The following is a 20,285-nucleotide window of genomic DNA, read 5'->3' as shown; positions in this document are numbered from 1 at the left end:
TTGCGTTTCTCACCTTTTTCCATTCATGGGTTTCCCACCAAGTTCTTTTTCCATGATTTTCTTTCCCCCAATTAAAGATTTTGGTATCTCAATTTTGAATAACAATAAATTCCATCGATTTTGACTTTTTTTTTTCACATAATATTTTGTAATTTGTTTCAATTAGCATTACGTGGATTTTTTTTTCAATTAATATTATGTGGATAACTTTTGTTTCTGTAAAAATTAAGTTCTTAATTTTGATAAAAAAATTATCGAAACTACCTTTAATTCAAAATTGACCTATTTATTTATATTCAAAAGTATTTTTTATAATTTTATTGGATAAAATGAGCAACTTGATCCCTAATCGGAATAGAAATCATTCATAGGGTACTAATTAGGAAAAAAAAGAAATCATTAGGTTTTATTTGAAAAAAAATAAAGTTAAAACCAAATGTGTGTAAGTGGGGTTACTCCTTAATTAATCAAAACTTTGTAATTAACATACGCCCCTTTTTAAAGTAAAACTTATAAGAAAGTTGTTGGGTTGATATATAATAATTCAATCCAAACTAAAACAGTAATCAAAATCTTCATGCACTTCATTGATTGCTTCTAATTATATTTTGGGGGAAGTTGAGCTGCCAAATGGGAAAATAAATAGACAAACTGCCACATGAATGAAAGCAAATTCCTTTTGTTTTCTTTTGCTATGTGAAAGAAATAGTCAAAGCATAATTTAAAGGACTGGCCACCAAAAAGGAGAAAAACATGCTCCCAAAAGATATCAATGTTAAATGAGACAAATATCATATTTGCTTAAGGTTTGGAAGATTAACACACAAGTTTTAAAGTTTTTTAGAAACTTTGAGTTACAAGCAACATGAAATTAATTCAACAAGGTTAGTTGGGAATCTTGAAATACTTCTAAGTCATGCAAAATTTCAGTTGGAAAAGATGGGTTCTGAGGATTAATCTCATGAGAGGGATAGAAAAACCTTGGGTGCCAAACCAATTTAAACTCAAAACAATGATTGTGAGCTATGACTTGGAAAGGTTTTCAAATTTTGAAATGAAAGAATTCTCTTCTTTTGGTGACCACTTAGGTTGAGCCTGATCTGCCAATGGCCCCTTCCTCCTAGTATTCAACTTTGGGTTTTGTTTTAATTTGAAAGGAAACGAATTGTTCCCAAAGGAAAAATGGAATGAGTTTGATTTTTTCAGATTGTTGGAAAAGGCAAAAGGTGGGTGGTAGAACTGGTAAGAAGTTCCTCCATTGTCTCATTTGTGGTAGACAATTGGAATGATCTCCACCAAAGTACACTGGCCTAAGATTGTTGGGGGATTTAAGGTCAGTGGGTCAATGGATAAAGATGACCCATTCAACAATTAAGAACATAAAAAATCCTCTTAGAATTTAATACCATATTCCTTTTGGACAAAATGGAGGATATAGAAAAGGTAAAAAAGTTGTATGACAAAAGCGCCCTCTTCATGATCTAACCACAGGAAAAATCTTTGGTGGATGATGAACAAAATTTTGAAGTTCAAATTAAGGAAAATCACACCATAGTTAATATGCAAAATTGCTAGCTACTTTCATTGGGTTATGATCAAATAAGCTTTTTTTTTTCTATTTGACTGTATATTTTTTAATTAAATATTAATTTTCGAATCTAATTTAAGACAACTCAAAACTTGAATGACATCGTAAACAAAACAACTCAATCTTAAAAATAAATTAATCCAAATATCACAATAACACGATAAAATTCATGATTTAAAATTGACAGATTATTACTCATGCATTTAATATAAACATAATAAAAATATTTTAATTAATTTTAAAATATGTCGTAGAAATAGTCTTCAGCAAAAACTGCAGTATTAAATAGCATTACCGGCGCCGACCAACTATTGAGGCATATTAAGTAAAAGGACATACGCTGAATAGAGAGCAAATGGAAACCCATGCACCATTGAATTCTCAAGTAAGCAGTGGTGTGTGTCCGTACCCTTCGTCCACACTGATACGGGAAAAGATCGTCTCTTGGAACTTCGAAACGGCCATTAATTACCTGCACATGAATCGCTGCTGGCCTCGAGCACTGTAAATTTAACTAATCTTTTTCTTTTCTTTCCTTCGTATTTTTTTTGTAAACAAACGTTGCTGCTTTAAGAGACAAAAAAAGGAAGGTAAGGAGTGAGGCTTGATGGCATTCGAGAAACACGTGTAAGTTCCCCATGCCGCCCTGCCATTTTCGTTGTTGCTTTGGTTTTTCCACGTCCACGAGGTAGAACGAGCGCTCCACTTAGGGTTCTTTCATGCATAAATCCTCGTTACACTCAAATCTTTTTAAATTTTATTTTTTATATCATATTTAAAAACATTTAAATAAAATTTTATTATTTTAATCAAATTCTAATAAAAACTTTTTATTAAAATTAAATAAATTTATATAATTTAATTAATTATTATTAATTATAATATTATTTATTATATTATACCACATGATATGTTGATATATCATAATAATGATATGTGACATTTTCACTCTTCATATTAATATTATGTAAATATAAAATAATAAATAATATTTTAATTTATAATAATTAATTAATAATTAATTATCAAAAATTATTTAATTTAAAATAAAAATATAAATTTTTAATTAAATATAATAAAAATTAAAAATAATTAATTTTTTATTAAATAATTAATTTTTTTCACATATTATGTCAAATTTAAGTAATATTGCATTTTTTAATTTTATTACATAAAAAATATGTTACATTTAATAAATTTAGTTAAAACCCAAATTTATTGTAGTGCCGGTACGGATGTTTTAGTAACTTGGCATTTAACGCCCTTCAAAGCGGGACAAGCTGAAGTCGAAATGTTGACTGATTCGACAACATCAATGGATCATGGGCTTTGGCCGGCTCAAGACAATATATATATATATATAATATTTATATATATATAGGTAATGCTTTTTTCCTTGTTTTACACCTATGAATTAATAACATAAATAAAATGATATAAGATTAATGTTTCTTTTATCTGATTATATTTACTTGCTTGTTTTAATTCATTGTCAGCAATCTCTACATTATATTTACTTCCTTAGACCAATGGAAGGACGTCTTTTGTCTTGTAAGTAAATTTTATAAATTAAAATGTTGTCTACTTCGTATTTATTTTTTGTAAAAAAAAACACTTAAAAAAATTAATAACAAAAATATTAATCAAACAAAACTTTAAGTCAATATAAATTACACCAATCATGGTTGAACAAAAATTATCTATTTGCATTTGGTGCTATATCGATTTCATAATTTTATATCACAATTAATAAATTGTTTATATTAATGTCATTTTTATTGTTAAAATTTTTTATTTAAAGATTAAATTTTTTTTTGATAATATAAAATCAAACACGTTGCACAAAATTATAAAAGAGACTTTTATTTGTCATGACTTCAACTTCGCCCACTCGATTAGTGCTCTTTAGTTAATTTCTTAAGTTAATTCCCATTGATGACTTGCATGTTAAAGCTCCAACATAACCTCATTATTAGTTTATCCTTATTCAGTCATGGAAGCATATCAAATTTGACTTAGCTAAATGGCAAGGGTGGTTAAGAGTTAAGTAACAATTTTTGTATGAGTTGTAATGATAAAATTACGTTGACTCTATTTTAAGTATGATAATAAAAAAATTATAAAATTAAATTTCTTATATTAAAAGGAATTTAAAGTTATAATTCTATATAAAACATCTAAAACTAATTTTTGTTTGTTGAAGAAATATAATAGAATTTTCTTTATTGCTTTTCTAATGCATATTAAACATTTTATTTTTAATTTGGATTTTGAATGGATTTTTTAATTATATTACTAGAATAAAAGAAGAAGTTGAAAGGGTAAGGCAGTAGTAGTAAGATGATTGATGTCTTACAAAGCTAAGCTACCAAACAAGTGGTAAGTCCGGCTACTGACCCACCACCGTCTATAACACGTGGCAAGGGATGCTGAGACAACCTCATTGCTGACCATGCAGTTGCGGTGGAGCTAAGCTCCCCAAGGCTTCGCTCGTACAGATCACAATATCTTCTACGGCTTAGCGGGACCAAAAAGATCCCCCGGGATGCTGTTCGGTAGTAAGGATTCAGTACATCCAGCTATACGCTGATATCAGCACTATCCGAGGACCCCTCACTCAATCTCAGTCGTAAGGACCCGCATCTACCTCAAATCAACACGGTGATGTAGATGTATCCGGAAGTACTCCAGATTTACAGCCATTATAACCTGACACCTGTCAAGATCACAGGTGTTAGGACGCAGTCAAAGGACAGGGGTTTTGAATATTTGGGCATCGTGGCTCTTGGCCACATGATCTAATGACTAAAGTGATAAAAGCGAAGAAAAAGGAAAAGAAAAAAAAATTGATGGTCAAAAGAGATATGACTAAGGCTGTGAGCCAAGTAGACAAGGTTGCTTGTTGATTACTTGTATTGACCACCGAGTCTTTTGGAATTTGGCAGTAAACTTTATTCTTCTTTTTTCACTGTTTGAAAAAATGTATGCTTGCAAAGTATCGTATGGCAGCAAACATCTTTGACCTTGTGTCAACAACTAGTACTACGATCTTTTGTCAGAGTATTTATTCTTTTCTACAAGCTTGTAATTTTTTTAATGTTAAATTTTACAAGCTTGTAATTTTTTTAATGTTAAATTTTATCAAATATATAGTGTATCTTAGTGATTTTACCTTTTTTTTACACAATATTATTTTTTTAACTAGAATTTTATGTTACAAGGTCATTACTCTCTTCAATAATCTAATACAAGGTCATTAGACTTTTGTGAGACAAAATAGTAAAGCCAACGAGCCAAAGTAGACAATACCTCATAAGGATTGGTATTAACTGTGACACTTGGCATGGAATAGAGTCAAGATTGGATCTATTTTGATACCACTTGTCACGGGACTATTATCTTCTCTCCAAAACGCTAACTTGATAAGTGTGCAGCACCATTGCTTTCAAGAAAAAAAAAGTAAAGTGTTTTCAAAATTTTCTCATAGATAGATAAGGGGGTTCTAGGTGACTTATAAGTAGTAGTGTTGCACACCTCATTAAATTAACTTTTTGGAAGGAAGATAATGATTTTGTGACATTAATTTTATTAACAAAATATTTTGATAATTTAATTAGAAAAAAATTTAAAAAATATAATCTCTTTCAATAATAGAACTTATCTACATAAGATTAGATTAATTTTTGAAAAAGGATTGCAAGGAAAGGATGTAGATGGAATTTATTATATTTTTTTTTATAATTGGGAGAAGGGAGATTTAAATCATACTCTTTAGATAGAGAGTTCATACACCAACTAATGAATCAAATGTTTAGGTGCATGAAATTTACTGTACTTCATAACGCAAGTGTTTTTTTTTTCTTCTTTTGGCCAATGATGCAAAGCATTTAGAAAAATGGGTAATTTTTTCTATCTCAATTGCTTTTTTTTTTTCCTTTTACATGAAATCATAATTATGTTTAGTTGTTATATAGAATAACAACCTTTGATCTTAACTTCAATTTTTTCAAGATTTCTTAGTGAATTATTGGTTGAGGTAGGAGTTAAATCAACTTTTGTCCAATCTGTTTTTCAATCATAACTTTCTTTGTGTTTCACCTAATGGTAACTACCCCAAATCATTATTTGATTTCTTCAAACTTTTTTAATTTTAAAGTTTTTGGCTACTTTTAATATTATATACCTCTCCTCAATCTCATACCAATAGCTTTTAAAGATAGTTGTCACACATTAGTTGGACAATAAAGAGATATATAGCTTAAAAAAAAACTAATTTATAATATTATTTTATTTATAAAGGGAAAAATAACTCAATGTACATTACAAGTTCAGGACATAATACCCTGTTCAAACAACCAGAGCTGTCATTTAATGCTAATATCTCTATTTCTAGTTGTTCATTTTTATTTTTGAAAACCCTCTGCTACTTTGAACTGATTTAACCTATAATCCATACAATTATTGATTTTTATGGTAACGATGATAATAATACTAACAATAATAAAATGAACAAGACATAGTTGACTAATTTGGATCAAAGAAGCAGATAGAAAAATAATGGTGATAGCAATGAATCTCAGTGAATTATTAAAATAGGAAAACAGTGATACTACAAAGACCCCACAGCCATGTGTTGAATGCATGCAGCATGGCATGTTGCAGGTCACTGCTTGTTCTTTCTTTCCGAAATTTTTTTGTTGGCTATCTCCATGTTGTTGCTCATGGCTGTTCTGGTCTGGCCAATGATCCAAAGAAAAGACAAGAACCGGTATGGTATAATTTCAGTGGAAAGAATCCGATGACCAATACGATTCTTTTAAGTCTTTCAGCACCATCCATGATGATGACTCCTAAGAATACCCTCGTCCCTGTAAAATTGTCTGGCATTTCTTCTGTTTGTCACCCAATTAGCAAACTTTGTCAATGACTACCCTTTTCCCACTCATGATACTGTGTGATTTTTGTCTTTTTTGGGGTTAAGACTTGGAATTTGCTTTTACTATGTTATTTTTGTTATGAAATTATAATATAAAAAATTAATTAAATTAATAAAATATATAAATTAATCAACAAATCTAGACTAAACTCAAATTTATAATGAGACTTAAATTGAGATCTTAATTAACATTTTAAGACATTTTCTGTACACCGAAACAAATGCTAATATTAAATGTTAACATTTTTTTAAAATGGCTACTTAACCAATAGCCCCTTCTTTTTAGTGACAAATGACTATTAGGAGATATATCTTAACAAAGAGGTCCATGATTGGTACAACTTTAAGTACAAAATTCTTTTCATGAGAGTAAATTTTTAATCTTGTTTGCATCTTAAACCTTGTATTAGTTACTAGTGAAATTTTGTATTTTGAAACATAGGTAAAAGTTAAATAAAATTCATTTTAAACTGAAGTTCAAGTGTTCAATTAAGACCCAATTTGATACCGGCTATTACAATTAAAAATAATTGCAATATTAATTAGAGACAATTAAAAACAAATTCATCGCAATTGAACTTTTTAATCGAAATTAGGTATCTTGTTTATATTACGTTTGCAATCAAATTTGACAATTGCATGGAAAGTAGCTCAACAACAAACTTGTTCATACTTTCAATGTGGTCACGTGACAATCTCACTCTATGTTATAGTAAGTTTGTATGCTATTTGTGTATAAAATAATATATGTCATTTTAATTAAAGGTAATTAGTGAATTGTTAATTATAAAAATATATTTGATTTAAAATTAAAAAAAATAAAATTTATTGAACTAATAAAAAAATAAATATTTCTTTAAATTTTCTTAATAGTTTGTGAATTTCTTTTATTTTAACTATTTTTTTTAAAGCTTTATCTCACTTAACTTAAAAGGTGCTTATGTTTCAATTATGGTTTTTTAGAAGTTTCGTAAACTTATGAATTAGTAGATAATGCAGTTGAAGTTATCCAATGATTATGTATTACATCGAATAATGCAAATACGTTGAATTTAGAAGAAAAAAGAAAGTAATAAGGCAAAGCAGCATCAAAGAGGAAATCAAATTAAAATATTACCAGTTTAAATCCCCTGCCTTTTCTCAACATCAATTAGTTAGAGATTTTAATTGAACCATAATTATTGGTCTCAATAGGTCCGTTTGGTACCAACTCCTTTTTGTGAACAAATAAAGTTATTCAATTTTGTTAAGCTTTTTATTTCCTTTTTTACCAAATAAAACTTAAATGTTCAAACGATTAGTTTTTGACCAAAGTGAAACAATCTTAAATTGGAAAATCATATCTTAACACCTACTAATTAATTAATATATTTATATTTAATATATTATCTTATCTAATATAAATTCTATATGTAATCAGTAAATCAAATGTTCTTATTTCATTAATAGATAAATTAAACATTAACAATCTTAAAAAAATAAATAATCGTAATTTAGAAATATTTATTTTAAAATTTTTTAACTGAGTATCATTCCAGGATTAAAATGATGATATATAAATTTTATATACATATAATGTATCAAATATATTTAAAATTTTAAGATATTTTCATAATTTTATTATGTTCATGTCCATTTTACAAATAACAGCAAATCACGATGGTCCAGATATCAAAATTAATGGCCATCAACGGTCCTGATTTGAGATCTCAAACGGACGACTATTACCGATATTTCCCCACGAATCAAGCGAAGCTGTCTTCTGTGTGAAGCCAACAATTTACAAAGCCGGGTCCCACCTCACAGCATCCGCTTAAATCTTTATCCGCAGTAAAAAAAAGAAGTTAAAAAAACCTTTCCAATAAATAAGCCACCTTCCTCTCTTCAGTCTCTGGCGCTCACTTCTTTCAAGTTTTGTCTTTTTAATATTTGTTCGCCTTTTTCTTTAGAGCTTCTCCCTCGAGCCTTGGAACCGTCGTATGCCATCTCTCACCTGAAGTTACATTGGCTTTTGGTGCTACCTTGAACAAACCGCCAAGTGTAACAATGATGGTGTTTTCCGGCAGCAGACAGGTGGTTCCCGTCGACTACGAGGCTGAAGTTTCCCAGCGTCTGCTCGAAGCTTCGTTATCCGGCGATCTGAGGTACGCTCTCGAGTGCATAGCCGATCCGTTCGTCGACGTCAACTTCGTCGGCGCCGTCTGCTTGAAAACGAGGAAGACCGAAGTCGTTTTGCGAGAAGAATTGGCGAGTGAGGTCCGCGTCGAGTATGAAGAGTTTAAAACTGACGTCACAGCTCTTTTCCTCGCTGTTCATGTTGGAAATGTCGCTCTCGTAAAGAAACTACTGGTAATGCAACACAAAAGTTTCGTTTTTTTACTTTTTCGTTTTGACCGGGTTTGTGATTCAAACTGTTTCATTAACGTCGCGTTTTACTGTTATTTTTTTTCGTCGTTTCGATGATCAAAGTTGAAATCTTTTTGTTCTTTCTTTTACTTGAAATTTATGATTTTTTCATATTTCCATTGTCGTTTTGCTTGTGATTCTCAAGCGTTTTACGCAACTCTGGATTTCAGTGATCAGAGTTAAATTTTTGAGTTGCGTGCACTGATTTTTAACTTGTTTTTAAGAAGTATTTCCATAATTTATTCTTTTTTTTTGTCGAATAAGTGAAAATTTCCGAAATCATAAGCTTGAAACTGAAAATCAATGTTTTAGTTCAAGAGAATCAGATCGTTGCTCTTGAAGTCTTCATTTTTATCGACATTGTCCAAAATTTAGTAAAAACCAAAGGCTTTACCTGTTGATTTGTTGATTTTGGAGCGTTTCACATACACTCTCTGTGATACTCTGTTTGGCTACTGAGAAAAAGTAAGAGGATAAGATATTCTCACTTCGAAACGAGTTTTTTTCAAATTCAAATTTCAATTTCAACTGAGAAGTTTGCTGATCTTCTAATTTTTCGAAGTGCTCAAATTATTTAAATTTTAAGCTATTTTATTATTTCTCGTAATTTTCTGTTTTTTAATCAATAATTACATCCTTTCGCTTTTTTCTACCTTTTGGTTTTCTCAAAAATTGATGAAGCTAAGGTTACATCTAACATGTTCCTCGGACATAATCTTCGAAAATCAATATTCTTTTTCTACTTAAAACCTTTTCGTATCTTGAAAGATTCACTGTGTCTTTGCTCGCTTTATTGCTTTCCCCTGCTCTGGTCCCCATAATTTAATTACGGTATTACCTAAGGTAAGAATTACCATATAATAATAATGGAAAATGAAAATTTGTACAGAGTTAAGTAAGCTTCTTTAATTCAGTGTAGTAAATTTCGTTTCTCTTTCATTCGTATGTAGTTAATATTTGCCTTTAATCTCTACCAACAAACTGCTCTGGGTACTTCATACTATTCCTTGGTATGAATATTTGGTTTGCGTCCCCCTGTGAAGCACAAAATTTACTGCCTTTTCTTACTGTAAAAACTAAATACATGAGTAAATGTATGAGCTACCGATGTCTTTCCTATATATTTAGAAATAATAAATGCAATGGTTGATTTGAGAAATATTTGTAATAAATATGTCTACCTGATTGTTTATGGGGAGGGTCTATGTAATATTTTCATTTTCTGGCGAGCTGTTAATTTTTTAGTTGAGACAGCTTTTAGTAGGCTATTAAATCATTTTTGGCTTTTGTTTTGGTCAAACTAGACGATCCTGTCTCTGGACTTTAATCAAGAGTGGGATTGGCAATGTTAATATTGGCTGCTGTAGACCAAGTTTTTCGATTCGGTCCTCATTCATTTATATGTTACTTGTTTGATTTGTCAATTATGCTTTTCTTATATTGATTAAAGTGAAAATATTAGAGTATAATATAGTCCAAGATATTTAGTGTTCAATAATATGTGTGCGATTTGCTTTGTCCTTTTCCTGTGTTTACTTCATAAACATAGTTTTTCTTTCCTGAAGTAAATCTATTAGAGATTTTCTTGTTCCGTTAGACCATTATAGTTTCTGGCTTTTTTTGCATCAAGTTATTTGAAATTTTGTCTTCCTTTATATACCTTGGAAGATAGATATTATAGCATTCAAAAATAAGTAAGAGCGAAAAGATTTATTGAATTGCACATTTATTCTATGGAAATATGCTCTGCAAGCGCCCATAGTGAGTTGTTACTGAGCATGGCTTGAGTTTGAAGTACAAAACAGTACACTTACATGATGCATCCCCCATATCCTTTTTTGATTGAAATCTTCATGCATTTCTTGGAGAAAGTTCCATGCTTCTCTGTCTACCAATCAGTGTTGTTCCCCATTTGTCTGTTTGGGGCTGTGAGATATTGTTACCTGATGAAGAATCCAAAATAGTCACTATGCTAGCGGTAATATTTTCTTCTTATTGACCTGTGTAAGATTTTAAGAAAAGGGGAGAAAGAAAAGAAAACTTACAGAGTATGATATCATGTTGTGTTTTATACCGTGGCCAAAGTATTAGGCTGATGGTAAAATTAGCTCAAAAAATAAGTGTCAAGTTTAAATTCTTTTTACCCTAACTTAAACTGTCAAAAAGAAAACAAAAAGCCCTTTATATTATGCACTAAAGTTGGTACACTTCAAATGATAGAGCATAGGAGCTGATGTGAATCAGAAACTCTTCAAAGGCTTTGCAACAACAGTAGCAGTGAGGGAGGGCCACTTTGAGATTCTGGAAATCTTGCTTAAAGCTGGGGCTTCTCAGCCAGCATGTGAGGAAGCTCTTCTAGAGGCAAGCTGCCATGGGCAAGCAAGGCTTGCAGAACTGCTCATGGGCTCTGATTTAATTCGGCCACATGTTGCTGTTCATGCTCTCGTCACAGCATGCTGCAGGGGGTTTGTGGAAGTGGTGGACACCCTCATAAAGGTAAAACCGTCATACTTTATCACATGCGCCACTTAGCCTCAAATTTTACATGAGTAAGGCTCGAAAGCCCACTATAATAAAACAAAACACTGGGGCAGTTCAACAGTTTTAACCATTAAGATGACATGTAAATCTGGCTTTTACCTGCTGTTGGCCTGCATGCTCTGTTAGGCCTCATGGTAAGTTGGGTGATTGGTATTGATGCCCTTATTGCTGATTTAGCCAACCTTGGCTTTTTGACAATTAGATAAGTTCTTGATGATTTTAATCTGTTACTAGTTTGCCAACAGTATAATAACTTCCACATTTATTCATGAACTCATAAAGACGAAAAATTAATTCTACTGGTGTTATTCAGTTGATCCTCCATTCTATTAAGCTTGTGATGTAATTTTGAATATGTGTTATTCATGTTAGGTTTTACATGATAATCTAATGGCTCTCTGCTCAATTACAGTGTGGTGTTGATGTAAGTTCAAGTCATAGGCAGCTGCTCCGGTCGTCTAAACCTTCTTTGCACACAAATGTTGACTGCACAGCACTTGTGGCTGCTGTTGTTAGTAGGCAGGTCTCTGTTGTTCGCTTGCTTCTACAGGTGACCTTCTAATCTTTTAGTGTACTATATGTTTTACACAATCTTCCAAAACTCTGAAATAAATGCTTCACGCCACGAAATACATGTGTGATGTACAATTTTGGAATCTGAATGCTCATTATGACTAGCATCTAAATCACTTTCATATTCAAATAATAGTTGCATTACATCTGGATCTGGTCAACGTTTGTGGTACTTCATTTCCCTTAAAAACAGTTGATTTTAGCAAGATAGCATTATATATTCCCCTGAAAAGTCAACAAAGAGAGTTTAAAGAGTTGCATTAAAAAATAAGTAACATGCTTTGAGCAATGCTTCTCTGTTTATTATATCTTGCCTTGTAAACCACTTTAGTTCATTATGTCCAAAAACATAAAGCAGGCTGGGACCCCAACCGATATTAAAGTAAGTCTGGGAGCATGGTCATGGGACACGACTACAGGTGAAGAGTTTCGAGTGGGTGCAGGACTGGCTGAACCCTATGCTATCAGTTGGTGTGCTGTAGAATATTTTGAAGATAGTGGTGCCATCTTGCGCATGCTCCTTCAGCACCTCACCCTTGAGACACCTCACTATGGAAGAACCCTCCTCCACCATGCTATCCTTTGTGGCAATGCCGGAGCTGTCGAAGTGCTCTTGAATTGTGGCGCAAATGTTGAATCCCCAGTTAAAACCATGAAAACTGAGTTCCGGCCGATACACATGGCTGCCCGTCTTGGCTTGTCAGCAACCCTTCAATCCCTCATTGATTTTGGTTGTGATCTAAATTCCAAGACGCATATTGGTGACACAGCTTTGATGGTTTGTGCAAAATACAGGCATGAAGAATGTATTAAAGTGTTGGCCAGGGCTGGTGCTGACTTTGGCTTAGTTAATGTCTCTGGTCAGTCTGCTATTTCAATTGCTGGATCAAACCAGTGGTCCCTTGGTTTTCAGCACGCAGTGCTAGACGTAATCAAGGTTGGAAAGATACCCAAGTCAAGCAACGTTTCAGTTTTCTCTCCCCTAATGTTTGTTGCTCAAGCTGGTGATGCTGATGCTCTAAGAGCTCTGATAGAAAGGGGAGAAGTTGATCTTGATTATCAGGATGATAATGGTTTCTCAGCAGTCATGGCTGCTGCCTTAAAGGGTCATGTTGAAGCATTCCGGTTGCTGGTTTATGCCGGGGCTGATGTTAAGCTGTGTAACAAATCTGGTGAGACTGCAATTACTTTGTCTGAACTGAACCAGAATCGTGACCTGTTTGAGAAGGTGATGCTTGATTTTGCACTTGAAAAGGGCAACCGCAATGCTGGAGGCTTCTATGCTTTGCATTGTGCAGCACGTCATGGAGATTTGGGTGCTGTTAAATTGTTAAAAAGCAGGGGCTATGATGTAAATGTCCCTGATGGAGAGGGCTACACTCCGCTTATGTTAGCAGCTAGAGAAGGTTACGGTTCCATGTGCGAGCTCTTAATCTCTCATGGGGCGAATTGTGATTTTCAGAATGCTAAAGGGGAAACCGCACTCTCTCTTTCTAGAAAAACCGCTGGCTTGAAAAATGATGCAGAACGTGTGATTCTAGATGAGCTTGCTCGCAAGCTTGTTCTTGGTGGTGCCCCTGTAATGAAGCATACCAGGGGAGGCAAGGGAAAGCCACATGGGAAAAACATGAAAATGGTGGGGACTGCTGGAGTGCTGCAGTGGGGAAAGGCAAGTCGACGTAATGTGACATGTCGAGAGGCAGAATTAGGACCAAGTCCAGCCTTCGAGAGGAGCAGGCGCAGCAAGGGCGATGCCAACGAACCTGGAGTATTTCGAGTGATGACTACCAAGAACAAAGAGTTTCATTTTGTGTGTGAAGGTGGGTTTGAAATGGCTGAGCTATGGGTGAGAGGAATAAAGCTTGTAACCAGGGAGGCTATTTTTGGTAGCCAAAAGTATAGATAGAGATTGAGTCCGGGAGTGGATTGTTAGATGATTGTATAGACGTAAGGAGGAGTACTTCGTCTTGAAGTAATATGAACTCACTATTTCTCTGTAAAGATTTTGATCTCGAGTAGTTTGTAAATGCTTTCTCATATAAAGATATCTCCAAGTCTCGATTTCCCATTCCAGTTTTTAATCTGGAATTGACAGTGAGCTAAGAATTTTGGTGAAAAAGCCACTGACGGATTGTCCTCAAAGCATCTTTTGCTACGAGAGTAAGCTCCGGGAAGATTGGACATCGTCAGTAAACAGTCATATATGTAAGGCCCTGAGATTGACCCAAGGAAGAACCTGCCACTGTTTGTTGTATCCAGTTCCTGACAGACATGGCAACACTTGTCGATGAATTTAAACGTGAAAAATTTACTATCCCCGAGGTAGACAAGGGTGAATTTATTGCCACAGGAAAAGAGAGAAAAAAAAAAAGGAGGAAAAATGTCAGGACTTTATTGCAGCTTATGGAAGGAAGAACAAGAAATCCACTTTGGGATTCCTTTATTGAACGGCCTTGAGACTTTTGTTCTGACAGCAGGGACCATTTGCCCGATCAACTCCAAATCTACAAAACTACATTCATGGACTTACCTGAGATCACGCTACATTAATGTCGTCTCCTGTCGCTGTCAGAACGGATCTTAATAAGGGCAGTTTATAAGAAATTTAACAAGGATGTCCATAACCATATAGCAATTTTTGCGGTTCTAAAAGCAAGGCACTGCTTTTTGACAACAGTCTTGTCCCAAAACTTTACAGAGCTCCCGGAATCTCGACGCTTTCCTATTAGTTTAGATATTTAAGATAAGTTGGTCACCCAACTAAACATGCAACCCCCAAATCTTAAAAAAAAGTGTTTTTTATTGTATCCATCTTCGTAAGATTATGCAATATCTAATTAATATATGTGTAAATTTAATAATAGTTCATTCGATTTGTATGTGAAGGGTCATTCTTAAAACTTATATATGATAATGGAGTCTATTTTTATAACTTAAACTTTTAAAACAATCGATCATCCAATTTAATGATAAAAAATTACTCATAAATTTGATAAGGTTAGCAAAAACTAAGCAATAAATTTCAACTTCAATTTCATACACCAAGGTGTCACCATTCATACCAAATTATAAGATATTGTTTGTTTTGATCCATTAGTATTGCAATTTTGTTCCCACAAAAGGAAAGCCTTAGGGACTCATATGAATTTTTAAATGCTCAATTCATTCTAGTACACAATCAATATGACATAGTCGATATTGGCTTTCAGAGCCCTATCTAGGACCATGACATTTTTCTCCACTCTAACAATACTCAATCTTTACTCTCAGAGCCCCATCTACCCCCATTCTAACAATGCTTAATGTTACTTTCAGAGCCCTCTTTAGGACCATGACATCTTCTCCCACTCTAACAATGCTTAATCTTATTCTCAGAGCCCTCATTTTCTTTCACTCTAACAATACTCAATCTTACTTTTAAAGCCACATCCGAGACAATGATATCTTCCCTTACTTTAACAATGTTTAATCATTTTTAGATTCAAAGCCTCCTTTGGGACTATAACATTTTCTCCCATTCTATGCTCAATCTTACTCTCAGAGGGCTTCCCTCACTTTAACAATGCTTAATCTTTCTTACTCTCAGAGCCCCCATCTTCCTCCACTTTAATAATGACTCAATATTACTTTTAGAACCCCCAATTTCCTTTATTCTAACAATGCTCAATCTTACTCTTAGAGTTTTTATCTTTCCCTATTCTAACAATGCTTAATCTTACTCTTATAGCCCCTTTGAGATCATGACATTTTCCTCCAACTATAACAATGCTTAATCTTTTTTACTCTTAGAGCCCTTATCTTCCCTCGCTTTAACAATGTTTAATTTTTCTTACTCTTAAAGCCCCCTTTGGGACTATGACATTTTCCTTTACTTTAACAATGCTCAATCTTACTCTTAAAGGGCTTCCCCCACTCTAACAATGCTTAATCTTTCTTACTTTTAGAGTCTTCTTTTAGACAATGACATCTTCCCTCACTCTAACAATGATGCTCAATCTTACTCTTAATGGGCTTCTCCCACTTTAACAAAATACTTAATCTTTCTTACTATTAGAGTCCCCATCTTCCCTCACTCTTATAATGGCTCAATCTTACTCTCAAAGCCCCCATCTTCCCCCACTTTAACAATGCTCAATTTTGCTTAATCTTTCTTACTTTCAGAGCTCCATTTGGGACCATGACATCTTCCCTTACTTGAACAATGCTCAATTTTACTCTCATAGTCTTATTTGCCGCCACTCTAGTCAATCTTACTCTTAGAGCCCCTTCTAGGACCATTATATTTTCCCCCAACTCTAACAATGCTTAATCTTTTTAACCTTTATAGCCCTTTTTGGGACCATGACTTCTTTTCTTACTTTAACAATGCCCAATCTTACTCTTAAAGTACTTCTTCCACTCTAACAATACTTAATCTTTCTTACTCTTAGAGTCCTTTTTGGGAAAATGACATCTTTCCCAACTCTAGCAATGATGCTTAATCTTACTCTTAGAGAGCTTCCCTCACTCTAACAAAATGCTTAATCTTTCTTACTCTCAGAGTCCTCATTTCCCTCATTCTAATAATGGCTCAATCTTACTCTCAAAGCCTCCATTTTCCTTCACTCTAATAATGCTCAATCTTGCTTAATCTTTTTTACTCTAAAAGCCTCCTTTGTGACGAACACATCCTCCCTTACTTTAACAATGCTCAATTTTACTCTCAAAGAGCTTCCCCTAACTCTAACAATGATACTCAATTTTACTCTCAAAGGGCTTCCTCGACTCTAACAATGCTCAATCTAGCTCTTATTTTTCCTTTACTCTGACAATGCTTAATCTTACTCTTAGAGCCTCCTCTGAGACCATGACATTTTCCCCTAACTTTAACAATGCTTAATCTTTCTTACTTTTAAAGCCCTTTTTAGGACAATGACATCTTACTCCATTCTAACAATAATGCTCAATCTTGCTCTCAAAGGGTTTCTTCCACTCTAACAATGCTCAATCTAGCTCTCATTTTTCCTTAACTCTAACAATGCTCAATCTTACTCATAGAGCTTCCTTTGAGACCATGAGGTCTTCCCGTAACTTTAACAATCAATGCTTAATCTTGCTCTTAGAGCCTCTTTTAAGACCATAATATCTTCCCTCTACTCTAACAACGCTTAATCGTTCTTACTCTTAGAGTCCTCATCTTCCCGCACTCTAACAATGCTTAATCTTTCTTACTCTAAAAGCCCCTATTTTGCCCCACTTTAACAATGCGCAATCTTATTCTCAGAGCCCTTTTTGGGACCATGACTCCTTTCCCCCACTCTAACAATGTTTAATCTTTCTTATTGATAGAACTCTCATCTTCCCTTACTTTATTAATGCTCAATCTTACTATCAAAACCTTTTTTGGGACCATGACATCTTTTCCCCACTCTAATAATGTTTAATCTTTCTTAAGCTCGGAGCCCTTATCTTTTCCTACTTTAACAATGCTCAATCTTACTCTCAAAGACCCATTTGGGACCATGACATCTTCTCCCACTCTAACAATGCTTAATTTTACTCTTAAAGCCTCTTTTGAGACAATGACATCGTACTCTGAAAGGGTTTCCCTCACTCTAACAATGACTCAATCTTACTTTATAGTCCCCTTTGTGACCATGACATCTTCCATCACTCTAAACCCTAACAATGCTCAACCCCATCTTCCCCCACTCTAGCAAGTGAGCTCTCTCCAATAGCAACTGTTGTTTTGACTTGGTGAACTCACGATTTTGTCCTAACAAATTGCACTTCAAAAGTTAAACATGATGTGAACCTTTAAATGCTTAATCTCACCTTAGTACACAACCAATGTAAGATTTATGGTTGTTCTTTGGGACCATGTCATCATATGAGATTCATGGCTCCTCACTAGAACCATGACATCTTTCCTGATGTGGGATTAATGACTCCCCACTAACCGTGACACAAGGCGGTTTTGTTTAAGAATTTCTAGCTTTAATGATTCTTGGAAGCACGTTGAATAAGACAAAATGAAGTCATTTTCAAGTATGTAGAAGTTTTGTTTAAGAATTTCTAGCTTTGGGACCATCTCAAGGAACGTAACGTGAAAGAGTGTTGGACGGCGGCAAGAAGGTATTGGTTACTTTGATTAAATATAAAGAGCAAGTAGCATGATGGAATCTAAATTAATATTGTTGTAGGATATGCATGCTTGCTTGTTGGACAGTTCTTTGACCTGAAGGCCATATCGAATCTATTGAATCCTTTCCTCTTTGCTAAGATCCTCCAAATACTTCTGACTGGTGTCTTGAGCCATTCCAAGTTCGAGTTCATCGACTGCTGCACAGGTTATATCGTGGTAAGATTTGTTGGTTTTAATCTTTTTCCTCAGGATTAATGCTCATGAATTTTTCAATGATATAAAGAAATAACTCTTGAACAACAATTCCCATGGGAGTCTAATCTTTCTTGTTTTAATCTTTTGTTTCCAAGATCAAGATTTGAGTCTACGTTATGCTTTATTTGATTATGTCAACAACCCCTTTAACCAAAACCATGAAACAAGAAAGCTATATTGAAGATAATTGAGCGTTTTCCCCAGTTTCTTCCCCTGGTTATTCTTTGAGAAGAACATGGTTATCTGTTCTGTGATAACTAAATCAAAAAGGTAACTAAAATTAGTTAGATAGATAGATATATGAATAATGGTGATTTAAATAAACCACACATTTAGCAGTACTATACTTTGTATAAAAGACCAAAAGTTTTCCAACTGATTTGTAAACGTAACTGTGGAAGTTGCATAGATCATAAGCTAAATTCGTAAGATTAGATTACCATACGGCTATGATACTGTTAGCTTGCGTCTTGTCTATCTGTTTCAAAGTAACTCTATTTCGTTTGTTCCTGGCCTATTCCTGAAGCTTATTTTGGCTTGGAAGGTTTACAATTTGCAGGAGGAGGAATGGAAATCTTAAGAGTTTTTTGGAACAGTCCTATTGGTCCCAAGACAACTCATTTCTGGGGACCTGTTTTCAACTGGAGCATCCCCATTGCAGTATGTCAAATCGATGAATCATCCTGTTGAAAATCTAAACATAATTCACTGCTGTTACATGACATTTCTCCGAGATTAATTATAACAATAACCCAGAATGTTTTTCTTTACCAGGCGCTTTTAGATACAAAGAAACCCCCGGAAATGATATCTGGCAACATGACTGCAGGTCTGTACAAATGTTTGATCTCAAAACACGACTATCTTCTCTTCTTTTGTTCTTTGTCCATGTTGGATTACGGAGTTACAGCTGCTAATTCGAATCTTGCAGTCATGTGCGGTTATTCTGCATTGTTCATGAGGTTTGCATGGATGGTTCAGCCACGCAACCTCCATCTTCTCGTGTGTCATGCCTCGAACGAGACTGTGCAGCTGTATCAGCTCTCTCGTTGGATTAAGGCTCAAGAGTAAGTAATCAGCTAAACAGGAATTTTCCATTGGCTTCTGTTTTAATCTTTTGGCTTATGGTTTCAACCTGGATCGAATTCATAAAAACTCTTTCGCCTGGCAAAGGATGACTAGTTAGTTGCCGCCTTCTTCTTGTATCATCTGTATGGATAAATCTTGTTAGAGCCTAAAGCCATTTACTTATATAAAAATGTTCAAGAGATCTTTAATTTAATTATATAAGATTTCTTTTATCACCATTCAATACTCGTGTAGAGATAACAGACTTATCATATGACATGAATTATAAAAAAATTTACGAAGAACTAACGAATTGAGTAACGCGATACATTGTTGAAATTTTTTATATAGATATCTAAACTAAAACCAATTTATTATAAGTGATGAAATTCATATTTTATTTAAGATTTTAAAATATTTCTAATTTAATTAATGTGTGATTTTGTTATCACTATTTCGTTAAATCTAAAATCCTAAAGTCTTGGAATTGGGGTGATGATAGTTGATAACCTCACTCCAAGTGCTTTCTTTCCCTGTCCAAGAAACTGCCATGGAAATGCTTCTAATTTACAATGGTTCTTTTCCACAGGTATTTCCTGAAGAAAGAGGAAGCTGAGACACAAAGCAGCAAAGCTTAATACTATAAGAATGAACTAATGATCCTTTCAGCTTAATCCTCAATAAAGTCTACTGTAAAATATGCATCTTTCCTCATCAAATATTTGGCATGATGCTTGATTGCTTACAATTTGCTTTTACAAATAATAGAACTCCATCAAGCATTTCATTTCTCC

General features: G+C 33.7%; 2 protein-coding genes across 3 annotated transcripts; both read left to right on the top strand.

Annotated features, from left to right (window-relative positions):
* The first annotated feature begins 8,401 nt into the window (after positions 1–8,401).
* On the top strand, positions 8,402–14,087 carry LOC110427810 (ankyrin). The gene is made up of 4 exons (XM_021443418.2): positions 8,402–8,873; positions 11,151–11,426; positions 11,884–12,021; positions 12,403–14,087. The coding sequence occupies exons 1-4, from the start codon at positions 8,571–8,573 to the stop codon at positions 13,948–13,950; spliced, it is 2,265 nt and encodes a 754-aa protein (XP_021299093.1). The 5' UTR covers positions 8,402–8,570; the 3' UTR covers positions 13,951–14,087.
* A 4,155-nt stretch (positions 14,088–18,242) lies between these two features.
* On the top strand, positions 18,243–20,253 carry LOC110427811 (mitochondrial pyruvate carrier 1-like). 2 transcript variants are annotated; one of them, XM_021443420.1, is made up of 5 exons: positions 18,243–18,384; positions 18,983–19,083; positions 19,198–19,252; positions 19,355–19,490; positions 20,081–20,253. In XM_021443420.1, exons 2-5 carry the CDS (start codon positions 18,991–18,993, stop codon positions 20,127–20,129), a joined length of 333 nt encoding a protein of 110 aa, XP_021299095.1. In that variant the 5' UTR covers positions 18,243–18,384; positions 18,983–18,990; the 3' UTR covers positions 20,130–20,253. The 2 variants fall into 2 exon arrangements, with proteins under 2 accessions (XP_021299095.1, XP_021299094.1); XM_021443419.1 differs by having other exon boundaries at positions 18,968–19,083.
* The last annotated feature ends 32 nt before the right edge of the window (positions 20,254–20,285 follow it).

The sequence above is a fragment of the Theobroma umbraticum genome, unplaced genomic scaffold (assembly GCF_002168275.2).
Source record: "Theobroma umbraticum cultivar Fairchild unplaced genomic scaffold, ASM216827v3 scaffold_239.0, whole genome shotgun sequence".
Lineage (NCBI taxonomy): Eukaryota > Viridiplantae > Streptophyta > Magnoliopsida > Malvales > Malvaceae > Theobroma > Theobroma umbraticum.
Note: the sequence above shows the minus strand (reverse complement) of the source record. Positions and strands in the feature narration are given on the sequence as shown.

What these genes read in the sequence shown, in the direction of transcription:
- LOC110427810 (XM_021443418.2), top strand. Translation starts at nt 8,571, where the DNA reads ATGATGGTGTTTTCCGGCAGCAGACAGGTGGTTCCCGTCGACTACGAG. An exon ending in CTCTCGTAAAGAAACTACTG is followed by an intron (nt 8,874 to 11,150) that starts GTAATGCAACAC and finishes TTCAAATGATAG; the next exon opens with AGCATAGGAGCTGATGTGAA. An exon ending in TGGTGGACACCCTCATAAAG is followed by an intron (nt 11,427 to 11,883) that starts GTAAAACCGTCA and finishes GCTCAATTACAG; the next exon opens with TGTGGTGTTGATGTAAGTTC.
- LOC110427811 (XM_021443420.1), top strand. Translation starts at nt 18,991, where the DNA reads ATGGAAATCTTAAGAGTTTTTTGGAACAGTCCTATTGGTCCCAAGACA. An exon ending in ATCTGGCAACATGACTGCAG is followed by an intron (nt 19,253 to 19,354) that starts GTCTGTACAAAT and finishes CGAATCTTGCAG; the next exon opens with TCATGTGCGGTTATTCTGCA. An exon ending in CGTTGGATTAAGGCTCAAGA is followed by an intron (nt 19,491 to 20,080) that starts GTAAGTAATCAG and finishes TCTTTTCCACAG; the next exon opens with GTATTTCCTGAAGAAAGAGG.